Consider the following 16,104-nt stretch of genomic DNA (forward strand, 5'->3'; position numbering starts at 1 on the left):
GAACAAAGCCACAGAGTCCGGTTTTACATCTGTAAACACTCCACAATTGCCATAACCAGAAATACCAACAATGGCTCTGAAAAAAAGAATTAAGAGACAAATGACATTCAAACCTGTACAGACTACATTAGAAAGAGGAATTTGCAGCAGAGAAGTTCTGTAGGTCAGTTCACTGTACGTAACTGCCAATTGTGTTCTTATTATGTATAAATAAGTTAATAATTTTAAATACATATTTGTATTTGTATAAGTGACAGAATATGCTTTAAAATATTCAAAATCGCGATAAAAGGTATACATATTGCAGATTGAAATATCTCTAAAAAACGCCCAACTGTACAACCTCATCACATGACTCCTTGCCATTCTCTCTTCCTGCTTTTCCTCAGGTAATCACTGAAGAGACTGTGGAGTACAGTGGGTTTGGCAGCTCAGTACACACTGTTACATGTGATAGCATTATGGCCACATATAGTTTACTGTATGTGGCCATACAGTACATACTGTTTCACAACACTTGTAAAAAGCCATTAAAACACAGCTGATGTAAGAGCACAATAGTGGCTGGAGATGTTGATTTACGGAAATATTCATGAGTACCGCCTTACTTCTCAACAAAAGGGTGCGCAACTTTCCATACAGTGCCTTGTTTATTTATCCAAAACAATTCTCTTTTGAGGGTACCTGTACATTCTCTATTCACATTATATTCACATATCTTACAGATTTATTCCATTTCTATGATACAAGCAGAGAACCAAGGAAAGAAAAAAAAAAACCCTATAAATTAGAACTGTTTGTTCATTTAATTTCAATTATCGAGAAGGTGAAACTGCAACGGCAAGTCACACTCTAGACCACTGTAGACAGCTGGGAGTGAAGGGACATGGGGGAGAGCAGTCACAGACACTAATTCACAAACCAACACGTCATTGGTTTACATTTCCTGAGAGTATAGGCAGCACATACAGCTTCAACAGGTTTCACAGGAGAGGGTTTAGACTGAGATGTCCATGTATACATTATTGTGCCGATGAATTGCGACCCCTGCGTTTCATCAGAGGAAAAGTCTTTGACTTTGAACCATATCTCTGAAGAAACCATGTTTAGTTCTCTGAGTTTAGTGCACCAATCAACTGTGTAGAAAGTGCGTCAATCACAACAGTGTGCCTTACTGCAGGGGCTTCAGTTGCACCTGTACCTTGTTGTCCATTGATGTATATGTAACGAATAAGAGGGAGTGAAGTACGGATGTTTAATCCAGAAATGCAGAAAATCATCACTTGAGCACAGACACAATAGTCTCAGCTGTACCAGTGATCCTCTGTCCCTTCTATTTGGATGCTGTCAAACAGGAAATGCAGATACTGTGGATCAAGCCACAAGCCCTAGCAGCACAGTCTGGGCAAAATACAGTCCTGTAGCCGGCATGATAGCCCAATGCAGGCCATGTCCAGCACAGTCCAGCAGAGTCAGAGGACCAGCACAGAGGACATTCTCAATCAGGACGCCTGTCGTCACAGTGGCCGGACGCTCTCAGGAAGCCTCCGTTCCACACCCTCCGTTCCCCGGACTCACCTCTAGAATTTCATATTGCACTTTCATATTGACCCTCTGTGGACAGTCTCTGCCCTCATTCTTCTCTTCCAATCCATCCTTTCTATCTGTCCACAACGCAGTCATTCTCACAGCATCTGTAATGCCCCTTTTAGTGCTTTTTTTTTTGGTCGTTCTCCTCACACTGCTTGCTTCTCCGGGTGGCTCTTGAGCTTGTGGAACTTGACGCTGTCCAGCTTCTCGAAGCGCTTCCCGCAGTGCTCGCACGTGAAGTTGTAGTGGGCCTCGGGCGTGTGCTTCTTCATGTGCCAGTTGAGGGAGGCGCGCTGCCGGCACTGGTACCCACAGATCTCACACCTACGGGGGAAGGCCATGGAGAAGAAAGAGAGGGTGAGGTAGAAAAAGACACAATTGGAGGGGGGGGGGGGGGGGGGCAGATAGCAGAGAAGAGAGGGAAAAGATGAGGGAAGAGAGTACATTGCCTGAGAAACAAGCGGCAAGTTGACACCATGCTCATTTCACAGTGCCACCCAGAGTGTCATTTGGTCTGACAAATCATCACTTTTTTTTCTCTGAAAGCCAGGCATCAACATTTACTAAAGCCAGCAACATGTGTCCAGAGACGGTTTATAAAGCAAGACGATTCATATGAGGGTAAATTCTGGTTTCATTGTGACGCAACTGCCACTCCCATTTAGGAGGCAAATGGGAGCATTTCTATGGTGGAAATAAACCTGTTATCAACGGCACCTGCTTCTGCTGATTCTACACCGTTCTAAACCGATTATCTCGTCACTGATCACGCCCCTTTAGGAGGTGGAAGTGGGTGCCATTTCAGTCCATTGAAAACCCCCTTTATGATTCATCTTAGTAACTATACGATCTTTGATGTGTCTTTTGTGGTGTGTCTTCAAAGCCGCTGCTAAAACAACATGTGGCAAACACTGGGCAATTCCCACTCCTGTCTTTAGCTATGTTTGTGTATGTGTGTGTGTGTGTGTGTATAAACAAGACTGGACTCACTGAAGTGGGGTCTCTCCTGTGTGTGTGCGCCGGTGCACCTCCAGGTGGTTCTTCCTCTTAAAGGACTTGCCACACGTCTCACAGATGAAGTCACGGACACCTGACAGAGGTCACAGAACAGTGGGAAAAGGGGCAGTGGGGAATTACCAGGTCTAAGGCTCCTGATAAAGAGGCACATTAGTGATAACAAACACATTTGTGTTCTGGGTTATAAACGGGGATAGACATCACTAACATAAATGTGAGTGAGTTACAGGCAGTCCAATTTAGTCTATAAATCACTGATAGCTTCGTTCAATAAATGGATGTGACATCTGAATGTGTCTGAAATGTGAACGTTTACGGGAGTGTGTACCTGAGTGGATAATCATGTGGCGATGCAGGTGGTTGGAGAGATAGAACTTCTTCCCACAGCCAGGATGGGGGCACACCTTTGTCCGTCCTTTCCTGTGGACTAGGTTAACATGGTTCTGCAAGATTCAAGCCCCCACACACAGCAGAAGACTTTATAAGCTACATTTAGGATTTACTGCTTCTGCAAACTGAAAGGCACAGAATGATTGATCAAGGGGCTTTCTAAAGTTCTTGAGAAAAGAGTGTCTATTTTGTAATTACATTACATTACATTACATTACATTTTCATATTTAATTACATTAAATTAAATATGAAAATTACATTTTCATATTTAATAAAAAAAAAAAATGACATAATTGAAGATGTCGTTAAGATAAATTACCAAATTCAAGATAAGGCGAAGATTTCTACTGTGTACAAATCTACATGCACAAGTCCACAGATGTTCCATGATGGTGTTTGGAACACCTACACTACAAACATAATCTACATGTATAGCACTCTTAGGCCACACCAGATCTCACTAATTCATCGACCGAGCCCTTTGAATTACTTCGTCTGAAATGACGCTTCCACTTGCTCAGAAGTTGTGCAAATAAAAGATTTCCTTTACGTACAGTATGGCGCACACACCTTTGGCAAACACACCTACACCCTGAAAGCCACGAGCTGTAGCTCACCTGAAAGCTACTTATGGCCACATACACCTGACTGCAGCCCTCGTACGGACAGTGGAACATCTTCAGCATCCCATCAGCCTCTATGACAGGACCGCGCCGCCTCCTTTTGGACCTGCCACAGTAGCAATGAGAAAAAATAAAGACCCAAGGCTCACACATATCAGAACTGGCAAGGTAGTTTATGCAGTCATAACGATAGGAAATGACAATTCAGGTAGTAAACTAAAATAACTGGATATTTTCTTTTAAAAAGTTACAAGCTATGTGACCAATACTGTAGTTTCCCAATTATTACACACTGATTTTGCGAAATGTCTTCAGCTATGAGGTCAATACACAGGGGAAATTAATATGGTGTTAATATGGTTTTGCTTCTTTGATTTGCATAAAACACTGTCCGGCGGCTTATACACAATGTGCCTAATACACAGGAAATTACTGTACCAAGGGATCTGTAAACAAACGTCCTAAACACCTGACTAATCACCTCGACTGAGTGGGGCCTTTCTGCCACCTCCACTACCACACTCTCTCCTTGTGCTCCCCACATAACATCCTCCTCCAGCGGTCTCCTACCTTGAGAGGCTGCGCTGTAGCTCCTTGGTGCTAGGAGTCCGGAGGCTGTGCACCTCCTCCGTAGGCTGGAGCTGCTGTCTCTCTGGAACGACTGTGGGGAGGAGAGTGGTCCAGATGCACACATTCAAAAGGATCATCAGTAGGGTTGGGTACTGAACCATGTACTTTTACCGGTACCGACCAAATCACGTTGGTATTACCGGGTACTGGTTCACGTGAAATGGAACGGTGCTAAATTTCGGTATTTCATGTGCATCAGGAGCGGAGTGCACCATCTGAGGTCATGTCTGAGTGTAACCTTATGTCTGCCTCAAAAACGAAAGTTACTATTGCTAACTTAATATGCTACATTTAAGCCTGTATTTATTGCGAATTGGAGGTGGCACACACATATGCAAAACCACAAACACTTACACACACACACACCTAGGTGTAGATCTTATCTCATGTTCTGCTGATGTTAACAGGAAGAGAGTGTGTGTGTGTGTACAGTATGTGTGGGAGGGGTGATGTGTTTGTGAGGGGGGTTTCAATTTTCAATTCACCTGAAAGAGATCTCTATCTGTTGTTCACAAACACACACACCCAAGCACAGACCACTAAAAGATGAGTAAGATTTCCATGTACCTCGCTCTCTCTCTCATCATTGCATGTGCATGTGTGTACGTATATTAGAGTGTTTGTGTGAGATGCAGTGTGTGTGTTGAAGAGTTTGTGTGTGTGTGTGTGTGTGTGTGTGTGTGTGTGTGTGTGTGTATTAGAGTGTGTGTGTGTGTATATATATTATAGTGTGTGTGCGTGTGTGTAGGGTGACTCTGGTGGCCCTGTGTAAGTAATTTCAGCAGTTCGTCCAGGTCAGGGTGATGTGTGTTGGAGGTGTCAGTGCCCGGTGTGGCTACCCTGGGGTGTTCAAGCGTGTGTACTGTAGAATGTGGTCCGTGGGGGGAAAAGCTTGGGAACCACTGATCTAGGCTACTGTTAAATTGCACACAAAAAAATCGGAAGGATTGCCTTTTTCAGGAACATAAATAGCTTTATCATCACATAACTCTAATGGACTAATTCTTTTTTCTATGTTTGAGTTTGATTGAGTCTGTTTAAATTGTTTGTATTGTGCTAAAAACGTTTGGAAACTTTTAATAAAATGTTGTAGTTGTTACCGATCCAGTAAGGGTACAGTACCGAAAAAAGTACCGTTGAATACCGGCACCGGTACCAATATCGGTTCAACTGTGATAGGTACCCAACCCTAGTCATCAGTGACATCTCTGTCAGCAGTGTGATGGAGGTCACTTATTACATCCACCATAAGGCAGCCTGCTCATTGAATGTCGTAGTTTGAGTGAAAAGACTATCAGTCCCTCTGGTGGCCGAGTAACAAAATGCCTACTGAAACTGCTGTATACTGTATCTTTACATTATATTACATTCACAGTGTTACCCTAAAATGTATGTGCCTAAAAAATACAATCCAACTCTATGTGAGCTACATAGAAAGGCATTAATCAATTCAAATAATGAATTCAGAATAGTTTATTCAGATTTGTCAACTTGAATCAATTCAAATGGATCAACTTAACTGTAGGCCAAAGCACACATGAACACAGCTGGTTAAACAGTGCTTTAAACGTTGGTTAATTGTGACACGTTTTAACATGGAAAAGGTTACTCACCTGTGACTGCCTCCGTTGAGTCAGTAATGGGCCCCCTGAGGCCAGCCTCTGCCTGACACATCTGGTTGTAGGCCATGCCCTCTATAACGGCGCAGGTGACCTCCTCACCGTCACTAGAACCCATGTTGAGTTGGATGCCTTCCGACGTCAGTGCTTCGTAACTGGGGCCAGTGATGATTATGAGCTAGAGGTAAGAGGAAAAAGAGAGGAGGACGGCAGTTATTTACCTTAGTAGAGATCATGTGACTGAACCATGACTCGCATGGATGCTGTGCATAGTCTGGAGGGACTTCATTATGTACCTCATCTGACAACAGCAGCCATCCTGGGATTATGCATTATTCCTGTTTGTATTAGCAACTACCCTTTATTGAAATGGATATCACGCCTCTGGCATTTTACCAGTCAGCCTATACCAGATAGCCAAAACATCAATTCTGTGAGGTATATTACCTAATGGCAATTTCTGATGACTCAGTTTACAAAAGGCTTTTGCACACAGGTGGACAGGTGCGTCGGAATAGGTTACCCAGATAGACTTGTGAAAGAAAATCCCGCGCACTGTCCATTACGCATGCATATTTATTTACAACGTTTCGGTCATAGACCTTCCTCAGGCGAATTTACCTGCGGAAGGTCTATGACCGAAACGTTGTAAATAAATATGCATGCGTAATGGACAGTGTGCGGGATTTTCTTTCACAATTTCTGATGACTGGAAGGAAAAGGAGGAGTGGGGTTGGACATACAGTAACTAGGACTCCATTGCTTGGTCAGGTGTGTATCTACCTGTGATGCTTCCAGCGTGCCCCTCTGCTCAGGCAGTTCACAGCTGCTGACAACAGTCTGCAGTGTCTGTGGCTCAAACAGCTCTCCAGCCTGGCCCTGCATGGGCATGGTGCCCGCAGGGCTCGCCTGCAACAGGGTGGCCCCAGCATTGCCCGACCCATCCCCATCGTGCACCGCCGGCCTGTCCATCAGGGCCTGTGTCACGACAACACACTCATAGCTAGAGGGGACCGCCTCGGCCCCTAAGCCGACCGCAGCCATGCCCAGCTGCCCAACGCCGTCCTCCGCCAGGCCCGGGTCACGTCCCGCATCTACACAGGAGCCCTTGTGGTCAGGCTTGCCAAGTGCCTGGGCTGCTTGGCCCTCCATGACCACCTCCATCTCCCACACAGGCTGGCTCTCCGCTGGGCACTCAGTGCCCGATGTGCAATCGTGCGCAACGCTGGCGGACGCTGTGAGATGGGCGAGGGCGGCGATCTGGTCCTCGTGGCTCACGGTCACGTGGGCGGCCTGGGAGACATCAGCACTGGCTATGCTAGGGTCATTCAGTTCCTCTGTGAAAACAAAGGAAGGGGGGCGGGGGTGACACAGATAGAGAAATTATTATTGAATATCTGACGAAAACGTGACATTTAGATTGCACCAATACAACTGCTGAGATATAGCATTTTGACTGCTTACACAAAAAGAAAGGCATTGAAGACAGGCATGTAAAATCCATATCATAACCACCACCATTTATCCATCTATACCACAAACACTGCACTCATTAAGGATAATTTATTCAAAACGTTTATAACGAGATATCATGTTTCCCATACAGTATATATTTTGACCCACATGTGAACACAAAATCACCAATCAATCTTTGATCAATTGTCAGTACCATGAGGAGAGAGATTTCGTGTTTACACCTTTACCTTGGCGTGCTTTCCGCCTTCCCCGAGTGTTGACCCCCGACATCATCTCAACCCTGGTCTCCCTCTCAGGCTCTCCCTCGGCCTCGGCCTCGGCCTCGGCCTCGGCCTCGTCCTCTGCCTCAGACTCGCTGCCACCCCCAGCTGGCCAGGACAGGTGCTGCACAAACGAGTGTCCGGCATCGCACTGCCACAGCACGGAGGTGGACAGGCCAAGGACTGGCTCAAGCGCTTTCAGCTGGGGCTCATGTGGACAGGTCTGGGAGTGCTCCTGGTACCAGCCAACTAACGTCTGCAAGCTGGTAACAGGGGTCCTCTTGCCTAGAAAGCAGGCCCAGGGTGAAACAATTATGAGCTCAGTCACTGGATTGAAAAGATGTCTGATATCCTCAGAATCAACACACTATCAAAGTGAGAGTAGAAAAAAATACTTGTTTGCCAGACAACTTTGAGCATACATGTCAAATAAACTAAAATGGAACTTCATGGGACTAGTGACTCACTCTTTCTCTGATTGCCACACAGTTCTGGAATGGTCTTCTTCCTGTAAACAGCAATAGTGTTACTACAATTTACAACACTAAGGTTTAGAGGAGAGGGCACCACGCAAACCGATTTTTAATACAGGTAAACCATGCAATAGTGTTAATGTTAAGATTGGCACTGCAGTTAGACCTGGCGTTGCCAGCGATGAATCTGCAGCAGCGTGAAGAGCCATAATCAGTGTTCAAGCAAAACACACAGTTCACGTACCCGCCATATCGCTGCTGATATCTCTCTCCATATGCAGAATTCAAGAGAATCAAATACTCCGCTAAACCAGCATCGCTCAAGGTAGTTTGCCGGCGCAGCTCACTCCAAATCTTGTGTGACTCTCCAAGGTATACTCGCCGCACGTCGTACTTCTTCCTTGACTCCAGTCGCCTCTGTGCTCGGTCGGAGTCGGTAAGCCTGGGCCGACCTCTACAACGCCGTAAAATAGCCTTGATTTGGTCCCCCGTTTCTTTAGGGTCCAAGGTGGCCTCTCCTACATACCCAGTCGCCATCTTGGCCATCAGCTGTCTGTTGTTGTGGTGGTTTACTGATGATTTCAACGGAAGTTGCCCGAAGACTTCCACAGGAAATAGCAATGTTTAGGAGCCGTGGTTCTCTGTGCATTGTAGTGCAACTGCACTGCGCACCATGAACGCTCAGTAATTATTTTTCTTCGATTGGGTTATGTATTGTTTTGATATTCGTTTCCATATTATTTCGATCAATTTGTGCATAGTACACAATAACGTACAATAACGCACATTTTGTAATTACAGAGTTGTGTTATTTTCTAGTCAGTGCGGGCTGCACAAATATTCCCATTTAGGAGCCAGAGAGGGGCACGGATTCCTTCCTTGTTGCTTGCTTTTAACAGGCGTCTACACTGACCAATCAGATATCAAAGTGCCTACTTAGGGCGTGTAGAGATACTGCACGCGGGAATCAAAAAGTTATGGACAGTTGCCTGACTGTTGTCATTCTGTGGGGATGTAAAAATATGTGTCTGTACTGCCATGATTAGTTTCGTGAGCATCTCAATATCTTTTCCTAGAGGAGCGACAAATTAATTGTCATGGCTGACATTTTGGAGGCAGTGTTTAGAAGGCATACTTGTTCTATTACAGCCTCCTCAGGAGACGGGAGCATGTTGTGTCACAGCCCTACTGAATGTAGTTCGGTGGTCGTCGTTGGAGAGCGGGGCGTCAGCAGCGCACTGTTATTCCTGACCGCAGTAACAGCTGCCTCAGAACTTGGCCACAAAGTTCTGTTTTACACCCATACTGTCATTCAAAAGTTTCCAATTCCAGTCAAGGAGTCCGTGACTAGCTTGAAACCAGACAGTCTGAAGGTAATAACGGCAAATTGTCTCATCTCTAATGTAAAATGCTACACCTAAATTCCTACATGTTCGTGGCAGTCTTAGCAGCCTGTTTCCACCTCACAATATGTTGAAAAGTAACAGTGATTCATATCCAGCATTAAAGCCCTATAGGGAAGGTTATTTTTGTCCTTGGTGTTGTGGTTGGAGGATAAGGGCATTTACTTATCTTTGTGTGCTCAGATAGACAGTGTGTGTAAACATGTTGCTTAAATTAGTACACAGTCAGTAAAAGATCTTTATCCTGACTAATCTGAACAAAACAGAAGCTCCCAAAGATCAGCCCATAGCCAAGTTCTTGAGAATTGATGATGACCTCCTTTTAAACTTACACCAAACACCCAGCACAACAAAGTGCAACAAGCCTTTTCCATTAGCTGTGCTCTTTCATAGGGTCAGACATGTATGTACATCATTGTTTAGTAGTTGATTGGTGATTGATGGCCTGCATTCTTTTTCTTGATACTGCAGAAAATCCAGTTTGTGTACCCCAGATCTTTAGAGGAGCTGCTACTGAGCGTGGCCTCACTGCATGAGCAGAGCTCCGGGGCAGCTGCTGCCCCGTCTCTGGTGCTGGTGGACGGGCTGGACGCTTACCTGCGTGGGACGGGGGAAGGTGCCGGAGGGCCCCAGAGAGAGGAGTTGAGAGCCACGGCACACCTGGCAGCTCTGCTGACCGACACGTCCTCCTTCTTCACCCGCACGCGTGAGAAATCGGAGGCGAGTAGAGGTACAGAGAGGGGTGCTGCGCTCCCGTGCCGTGTCATCGTGTCCTACCACTCTGACTGGGAAGCAGTGACTACTGATCCTGTGTTGTCCGTGCTAGATCGTTACATACCGACTCGCTGCACCTTGGTTCAGGACTTGACCATGCGTTCCATGGCCGGTGGGGATGAGTTACGGCATGATTGGCAGGTGTATCTCAATGGGGCAGGGGTTAGGCCCGGGGCTGCCAACAGACAGCAGTGGCATTTAGCTGTTCATGCCAATGGTGCTATGAAGTTTTCTCCAACCAGCAAACTGAGAGAGCCTAAAGACTCAGATCAGCAAAAGGAAGGGGTTCAAAACCTGTTGCATTCTACATAATATGTTCCCCTCTTTCCTATTGAGTGGAAGACTGAAGAGGTAGCGTGTGTATGTACATATGTATACAGTATGTGTATATGCATACATACATACATACACACACACTACCACTTCAGTGTATATACATATCATTAGAGACATAGGGAGAGGTGTTCAGGTGAAAACTTATTGTCAATAGCAATATTGTCACCTGCTATTACACAAAGAAAAGAAGACACAATTTATGGGGATGAAGTTTATGTATCGTAAGTATAAAAATGGTTCAGTGTGTTTACATCTGACAGTCTTTGTCTGTATAGAATAACAAACTATTTACACAAATCTCTCATTCTTTGAAACAGTTTTAAAGCAAATTTAAATGTTATATTGTCAGAAAAGTACATATTTACAGAAAGTACAATATTTCCATGAGATAAGATTACCAAAAAGACTGACAAGGAAATTAACAAACATTCTGTTGATCATAATCCTGTTTTGTTTTACATGTGGAACTATGATATTTGTTTATACATTTATATTTATATTTACATGTTTTGTGTTATTCAATACAACAGTCACAAGAGACATGTCTTAGATCAGAAGTCTACGTGAAGGTCTTTCCGAGGTTAACTAACTAACTAGTCTGGCCCTCAAGGGGGAAAAAAGGCAGAGCTACTTACAGAGTTATATAGTGTATTTCTGGATATAAAACAGAATTACATACAAATATATTGAATGAAATATCACATGACATAACAAGGTAAAAAAAATCTTGACATAATAAACACAGTTTTACTGTAAATTTGCAAAAATCCAAGTCCTTTGGAGATACTTGCTAGCTATTGGCTACTGGGTGAATGCCTCAAAATATTTTTGAATGTCTCCAGGGTCGAGGCAAATAAATGTTGATAAATTACAGAAAGGTATTCTGTGCAATTTTTCTGAAACTATAGTCTGGGCTGTTTTATGATTAATTACAATTATAAACAATTATAATCACTCCGCTGCTTTTTTAAAAAATAAGTCACTTATAAGTAATGCTGAAAAAGCTTTACATGAATTAACAACAGCAGAAGCAGACATTTGTATTGTGTTCTAATAAAACATATATTAACAGTTTGTAAAACAACCCATAAGAAATTGGGCCACAAAATGGCATATCCAGTGACTTTATAGAGTGAATATACTCAACCTGTCCGCAAGCTGGAGATAAGTGTCAAGAGAAAATTCTGATATCAACTCTTTTCTCTTAATCCACATCCTACAGTAATGCTTATTTGTCTGATTGTGTGTAATTGTAAAGAACACTGACAATTTTAACAATGACAACAAAAAATACATGATTTTTTTTAAGATGATGAAAAAAAAGAAATGTTTTTGCAGAGAATAACATTAACAACATTTGACATAAATCGACACTGACATGGTTCTTAAATAATAATGACTAAATTCATGATCACAGTAATAGCTGCATGTATGCAGCTCTCACACAGTGCCAAATGGCACATTCACATTATGGCAAAATTCATTATTTCAATAGCTGGGTTTCCATTAAACTTTTTAAGGCACATTTTTACCATTCAAAGTAGTAGTTCTGATTGGAAGCACTCAAAATTTGCACAAGATCTTTTCATGCAAATACATATTTGATATGCAAAAGTGGGTGGATAAACACTCAAATTTGCATAAGGAATAAGTTTGATGGAAACGAGTGTATTCACATAAATTAGCATTTGATACAGTTTTATGTGTTTCCATAAACGTTGCCCGAATGCCCTTTAATTTTTAATTTGCATAAATAGCGGATGCAAATGCTTACGGATTTTCTTTCACTGAGTAGTGCACATAAGCAAATGAGCTGAATGGACACCCAGTTATTGATTCCTCTGCCTTCACCCAGTTGTTCATTTCTCTGCCTCTTTATATATTGTCAAAGCCTTCATCCGTTGTTTGCGCGTCCACTTCAGTTTCAATACTAGAAGCTAAAGACGGGTGCATATGGCAAATGCACATCAACAGGGAGAAACGCTCATAATGTCCTCTTCTTTTTTTGGAAATCCACTGCTGCCCTTCGATGAAAGCTTACGTTTGGTGTTTCGGAGCTGCAGAGTCCACGAGTTCAGCCCTCAGGAGCCCGTGGGCTGCCCCCATTAGTGGCCAGTGTTTGTGGAGGGGCAGCTCGTTTTTATACTCGTTGGTGTAGATGACCCTGGGCTTGTGTTTCCGCTCGGCGTCTGCGATCTGGCTGGAACTCATGGGGCTGTAGTCCATGGACACTCCCGAGTCAGCCACGGCCATGTAGGTGTAGCTGGGGCCGTGTGGTGGCCAGGTCTGGTTAGGGTACTCCAAGCTGGACTGGGCAGACAGTCGACCCGAGCCGGAGCTCTGCTGCAGGGAGCCCAGGTCGGAGTGCGATGCGGACGACCTGGTTCCTGTCCCTGCGAATAGAGTCTGCAGAGGTATGGACTCCTCCAGGATGTCCTCCAGGCCACCCCCCTCCTTCTCTGGCGTCTCCTCTTCTTCCTCGGGCTTCCGCGAGTTGTTGAGGGAGACGTAGGCGTCCTGGGACTCCAGGAGAGAGGACTGGGAGAGGGGGGGCGGGTGGTGATGCAGGTTCCGAAGGTGCTCCAACATCCAAGCCTCGTGCTGCAGTTCAGCCCACCTGTGCGAAGAGCCTCTCTCCACCTCCTGCTCGCCCACCTCCAGCCGCCTGGCTCCATCAGCCTCTGGGGCTTGAGTGTCCCTGGGAGGTGAAACGCGACTGGGCTGGGTCGGTCTGACGGTGACCTCCGAGAGCACCTCCAGCGGTGCCACAGGCTCCTCTATGTAGTAGTGGGCTGGGATCCACCTCATACGGCCAGTGCTTTGGTTCATCCATTCCTGTACAGACCAGACAAGTGTTACTCTATGTATCCGCACAGTACATGCACCCTGTTCATGTGTTTTCAAGTTGCATCACTACTGAACAGTGGAGTTGTATAGTGTTGGCTTGTAAGGTCTGCAATACCTGGAAATCCCCCTTGTAGACAGTGAAGAGATCAGGAAATTTGCTTTCAGGGCTTGGAATGGTGGGCCACAGGATCTTTGAAAGGAACCTAAGGGCAAAGGCAGTGGACATCATTAAATGCTGGCCTAACATCCAATATGTTCATACTGTTTATTTATGCGCTTACTGAGTTGTAAAACTTGACTTACTTGCGATGGTTCAAGAGGATGGTCAAAGAGAGCAGAAGGACGATGAAGGAGATTATGAGACTCATTGATAGTATGAGGGGGTCCATCTCTGTCATGAAATAATAAAGGGTCTTAATGATATACGTCACAGGAGACATGAAGATGATATTATTCATATGATTATTATGTAATGACAGCTGTCTGTGGAACTTAAGTTCTGATCCTACTACTGGTCTACTCCAGTATGTCTCAAGAACTGAACGGAAACACAGAGGGGAAGGACAAACAAACAAAAAAAGTTGCAATCACCATTAGGTATCCTAATCGTCACTGGAGCTGACCAGGCACTCCACCAGCCATTGAAGCCTGAGCTCTGAGGTCGAGCGCGGGCCCTCACTGAGTAGTTGGCACCTGGCAGCAGGTTTTGGAGGAGCAGGTCTGTTTTGCTGCGCACCTCCTCGCGCTGCGAGAGGGTGGAAATTGAGAGCGTTAGGGTGCTTTCCTTTGATAGGTGCTGTTACTTGTGCAAGTATTGATAAGAAAACAACACTTGTTTCATGTCTGTCTAACTTGGCAAGAAAGCATGATTGTTGGGATCTCTGCCCACCTAGTCTGGCTATCACCATAAGATCTTTTAAGATTGAACATTAGTATGGGGAGTCTACGCTTTATTTCTACTGCACAAGAGGCGTGATCAATGGGCATCGTTCAAATTACTCTTGGATGCTCCTTCCGCTTGGATAGTCCTTCAACCAATCACACCGACGATCCAAATTCGTTGGCAGGTCAGGCAGGGTTCACCCAGCCTTCTGACCACCCAATGATATAATACATTTCAACAACCAATTATAGAAAAAAGCTTTCTACAAAAAAGGATAATCTTTATAACTGTGAGTGTGTGTGTGTGTGTGTGTGTTTAAATACCATTGATCCTAGGAGCAGAGTGACTCACCTTTCCCATCTGGCTTCCTGTAACAGCATAGCTAATCTCGTACAGCAGGTCGCCATCAATGAAGATTGGTTGCTCCCAGTTCACCTTCAGCTGGCCTGGCTTTGCTGTTGTTCTCAGTGTCAGGTTTCTTGGAGGATCTAGTAGGACTGAACCACACATAGCGAGGAAGTCAACTCAAGGATGTCAAGTCCAGTACCAATGTGCCCCAAACCTCATCACAATCAGCCATAAAGTGACATTACTAATCCCCAACACAGACTAACGAACAAGGCATTTAATCTAGTGTTTGTTACAAAGACCTTGTGGTTTTTTGAATAGTTATTTGAAAATATGACCAGGGGACTTACTGATGTGATCATTGAAGACGGTGCGGTTGTGGATTACTTGCTCACCACGCAACACTTGTATGGAGAGTGGAACGTACAGTGTAGCTTGAAAATCCTCACAAGAATAGAATTTCCTCCCGTCACCAATGGAGAAGACTGTGACAGGACAGACTGCAGTGCCACAGTATCTGTGGAACACATGACCACCACCATGATCAAAATGTAGCTTGCTGGCAAACTGCCATATCGCCAAATTGGCTCATGCGAACCCTCTTATGCTCCATCAAGACATTCTTCATTCTCATTTAGGGATTAGTAACCAGTAATTAGGGACAATTGCATCCAAGCTGGTATACAGGACATTCAAACAGGATGCTGTAAAGTCACTTACTGGTATGTATATCTGAATGTATACTGATCTGCGGCCCCATTGTCTTCATCCCTCTCTTCCCAAAAGCAAAAGATTTGAACTGTCCCATTCAGGAAACATTTAGGATCATTTTTCTCATGCTGAAGCAACATGTTCACTGCAAAAAGAGACATTATGTCAGGCAACCCCATTGTAGTGCTGTTTAAGTTTCATTAAAGCAGCACATATTTACTTTGTCCGTAAAGCCTATACAAGAAGACACATGTGAATGCATAGTGTGAGACACTGAAAACTGATGACAGTGTCTCTACATTAAGAAAAAACACAAAAACAAGCAGCAGCAGCAGCTGCTGCTGGAAGTGTGTTGGTAAAAGGCCTACCTTTTACTTCAAGTTCCTTTGAGACCTCTGCAATTGAGTCTTTGGAGATGCAGAGGAGAAAGCAAAACACCAACACCCTTGCAAGGCTGTCATTTGTCATTTTTTGATCATCTGTTTGGACGAAAATTGGATTGCATTTTTTGAGGTGTATAATTGTGTGCCTCTATAGTCCCCAGGTTACGTCTGTCGTCTGTGGTCGTCCACAGCGTTACCGTAAGATAGCCTCCCATGGACTGTGTGACACACACGCCTGCATCGAAGAAGATAAGCAAGAGCCTACAAGCTGTTTACCATTTTTTTTTTTATTACATAGTAGGCGTGACCTTGAAAAGTTACAATGTCGTTTCACACTTGT

The 16,104-nt window shown here is 44.4% G+C and overlaps 3 protein-coding genes across 3 annotated transcripts; 1 reads left to right on the top strand and 2 right to left on the bottom strand.

Moving 5' to 3' along the window:
- Positions 1–130: 130 nt before the first annotated feature.
- On the bottom strand, positions 131–8,798 carry znf653 (zinc finger protein 653). Its single transcript, XM_062532025.1, has 10 exons — positions 8,324–8,798; positions 8,074–8,114; positions 7,574–7,891; positions 6,654–7,207; positions 5,865–6,048; positions 4,192–4,282; positions 3,616–3,727; positions 2,936–3,050; positions 2,581–2,680; positions 131–1,914 (listed from the first exon to the last, which is right to left on the bottom strand). The coding sequence occupies exons 1-10, from the start codon at positions 8,623–8,625 to the stop codon at positions 1,737–1,739; spliced, it is 1,995 nt and encodes a 664-aa protein (XP_062388009.1). The 5' UTR covers positions 8,626–8,798; the 3' UTR covers positions 131–1,736.
- Positions 8,799–9,066: 268 nt separating this feature from the next.
- Positions 9,067–10,812, top strand: swsap1 (SWIM-type zinc finger 7 associated protein 1). The gene is made up of 2 exons (XM_062532027.1): positions 9,067–9,452; positions 9,954–10,812. Exons 1-2 carry the CDS (start codon positions 9,177–9,179, stop codon positions 10,566–10,568), a joined length of 891 nt encoding a protein of 296 aa, XP_062388011.1. The 5' UTR covers positions 9,067–9,176; the 3' UTR covers positions 10,569–10,812.
- Positions 10,789–16,005, bottom strand: epor (erythropoietin receptor). The gene is made up of 8 exons (XM_062532026.1): positions 15,750–16,005; positions 15,391–15,526; positions 15,021–15,187; positions 14,674–14,819; positions 14,031–14,184; positions 13,743–13,830; positions 13,555–13,642; positions 10,789–13,427 (listed from the first exon to the last, which is right to left on the bottom strand). The coding sequence occupies exons 1-8, from the start codon at positions 15,847–15,849 to the stop codon at positions 12,630–12,632; spliced, it is 1,677 nt and encodes a 558-aa protein (XP_062388010.1). The 5' UTR covers positions 15,850–16,005; the 3' UTR covers positions 10,789–12,629.
- Positions 16,006–16,104: the final 99 nt, after the last annotated feature.

The sequence above is a fragment of the Sardina pilchardus genome, chromosome 3 (assembly GCF_963854185.1).
Source record: "Sardina pilchardus chromosome 3, fSarPil1.1, whole genome shotgun sequence".
Taxonomy (NCBI): Eukaryota; Metazoa; Chordata; class Actinopteri; order Clupeiformes; family Clupeidae; genus Sardina; species Sardina pilchardus.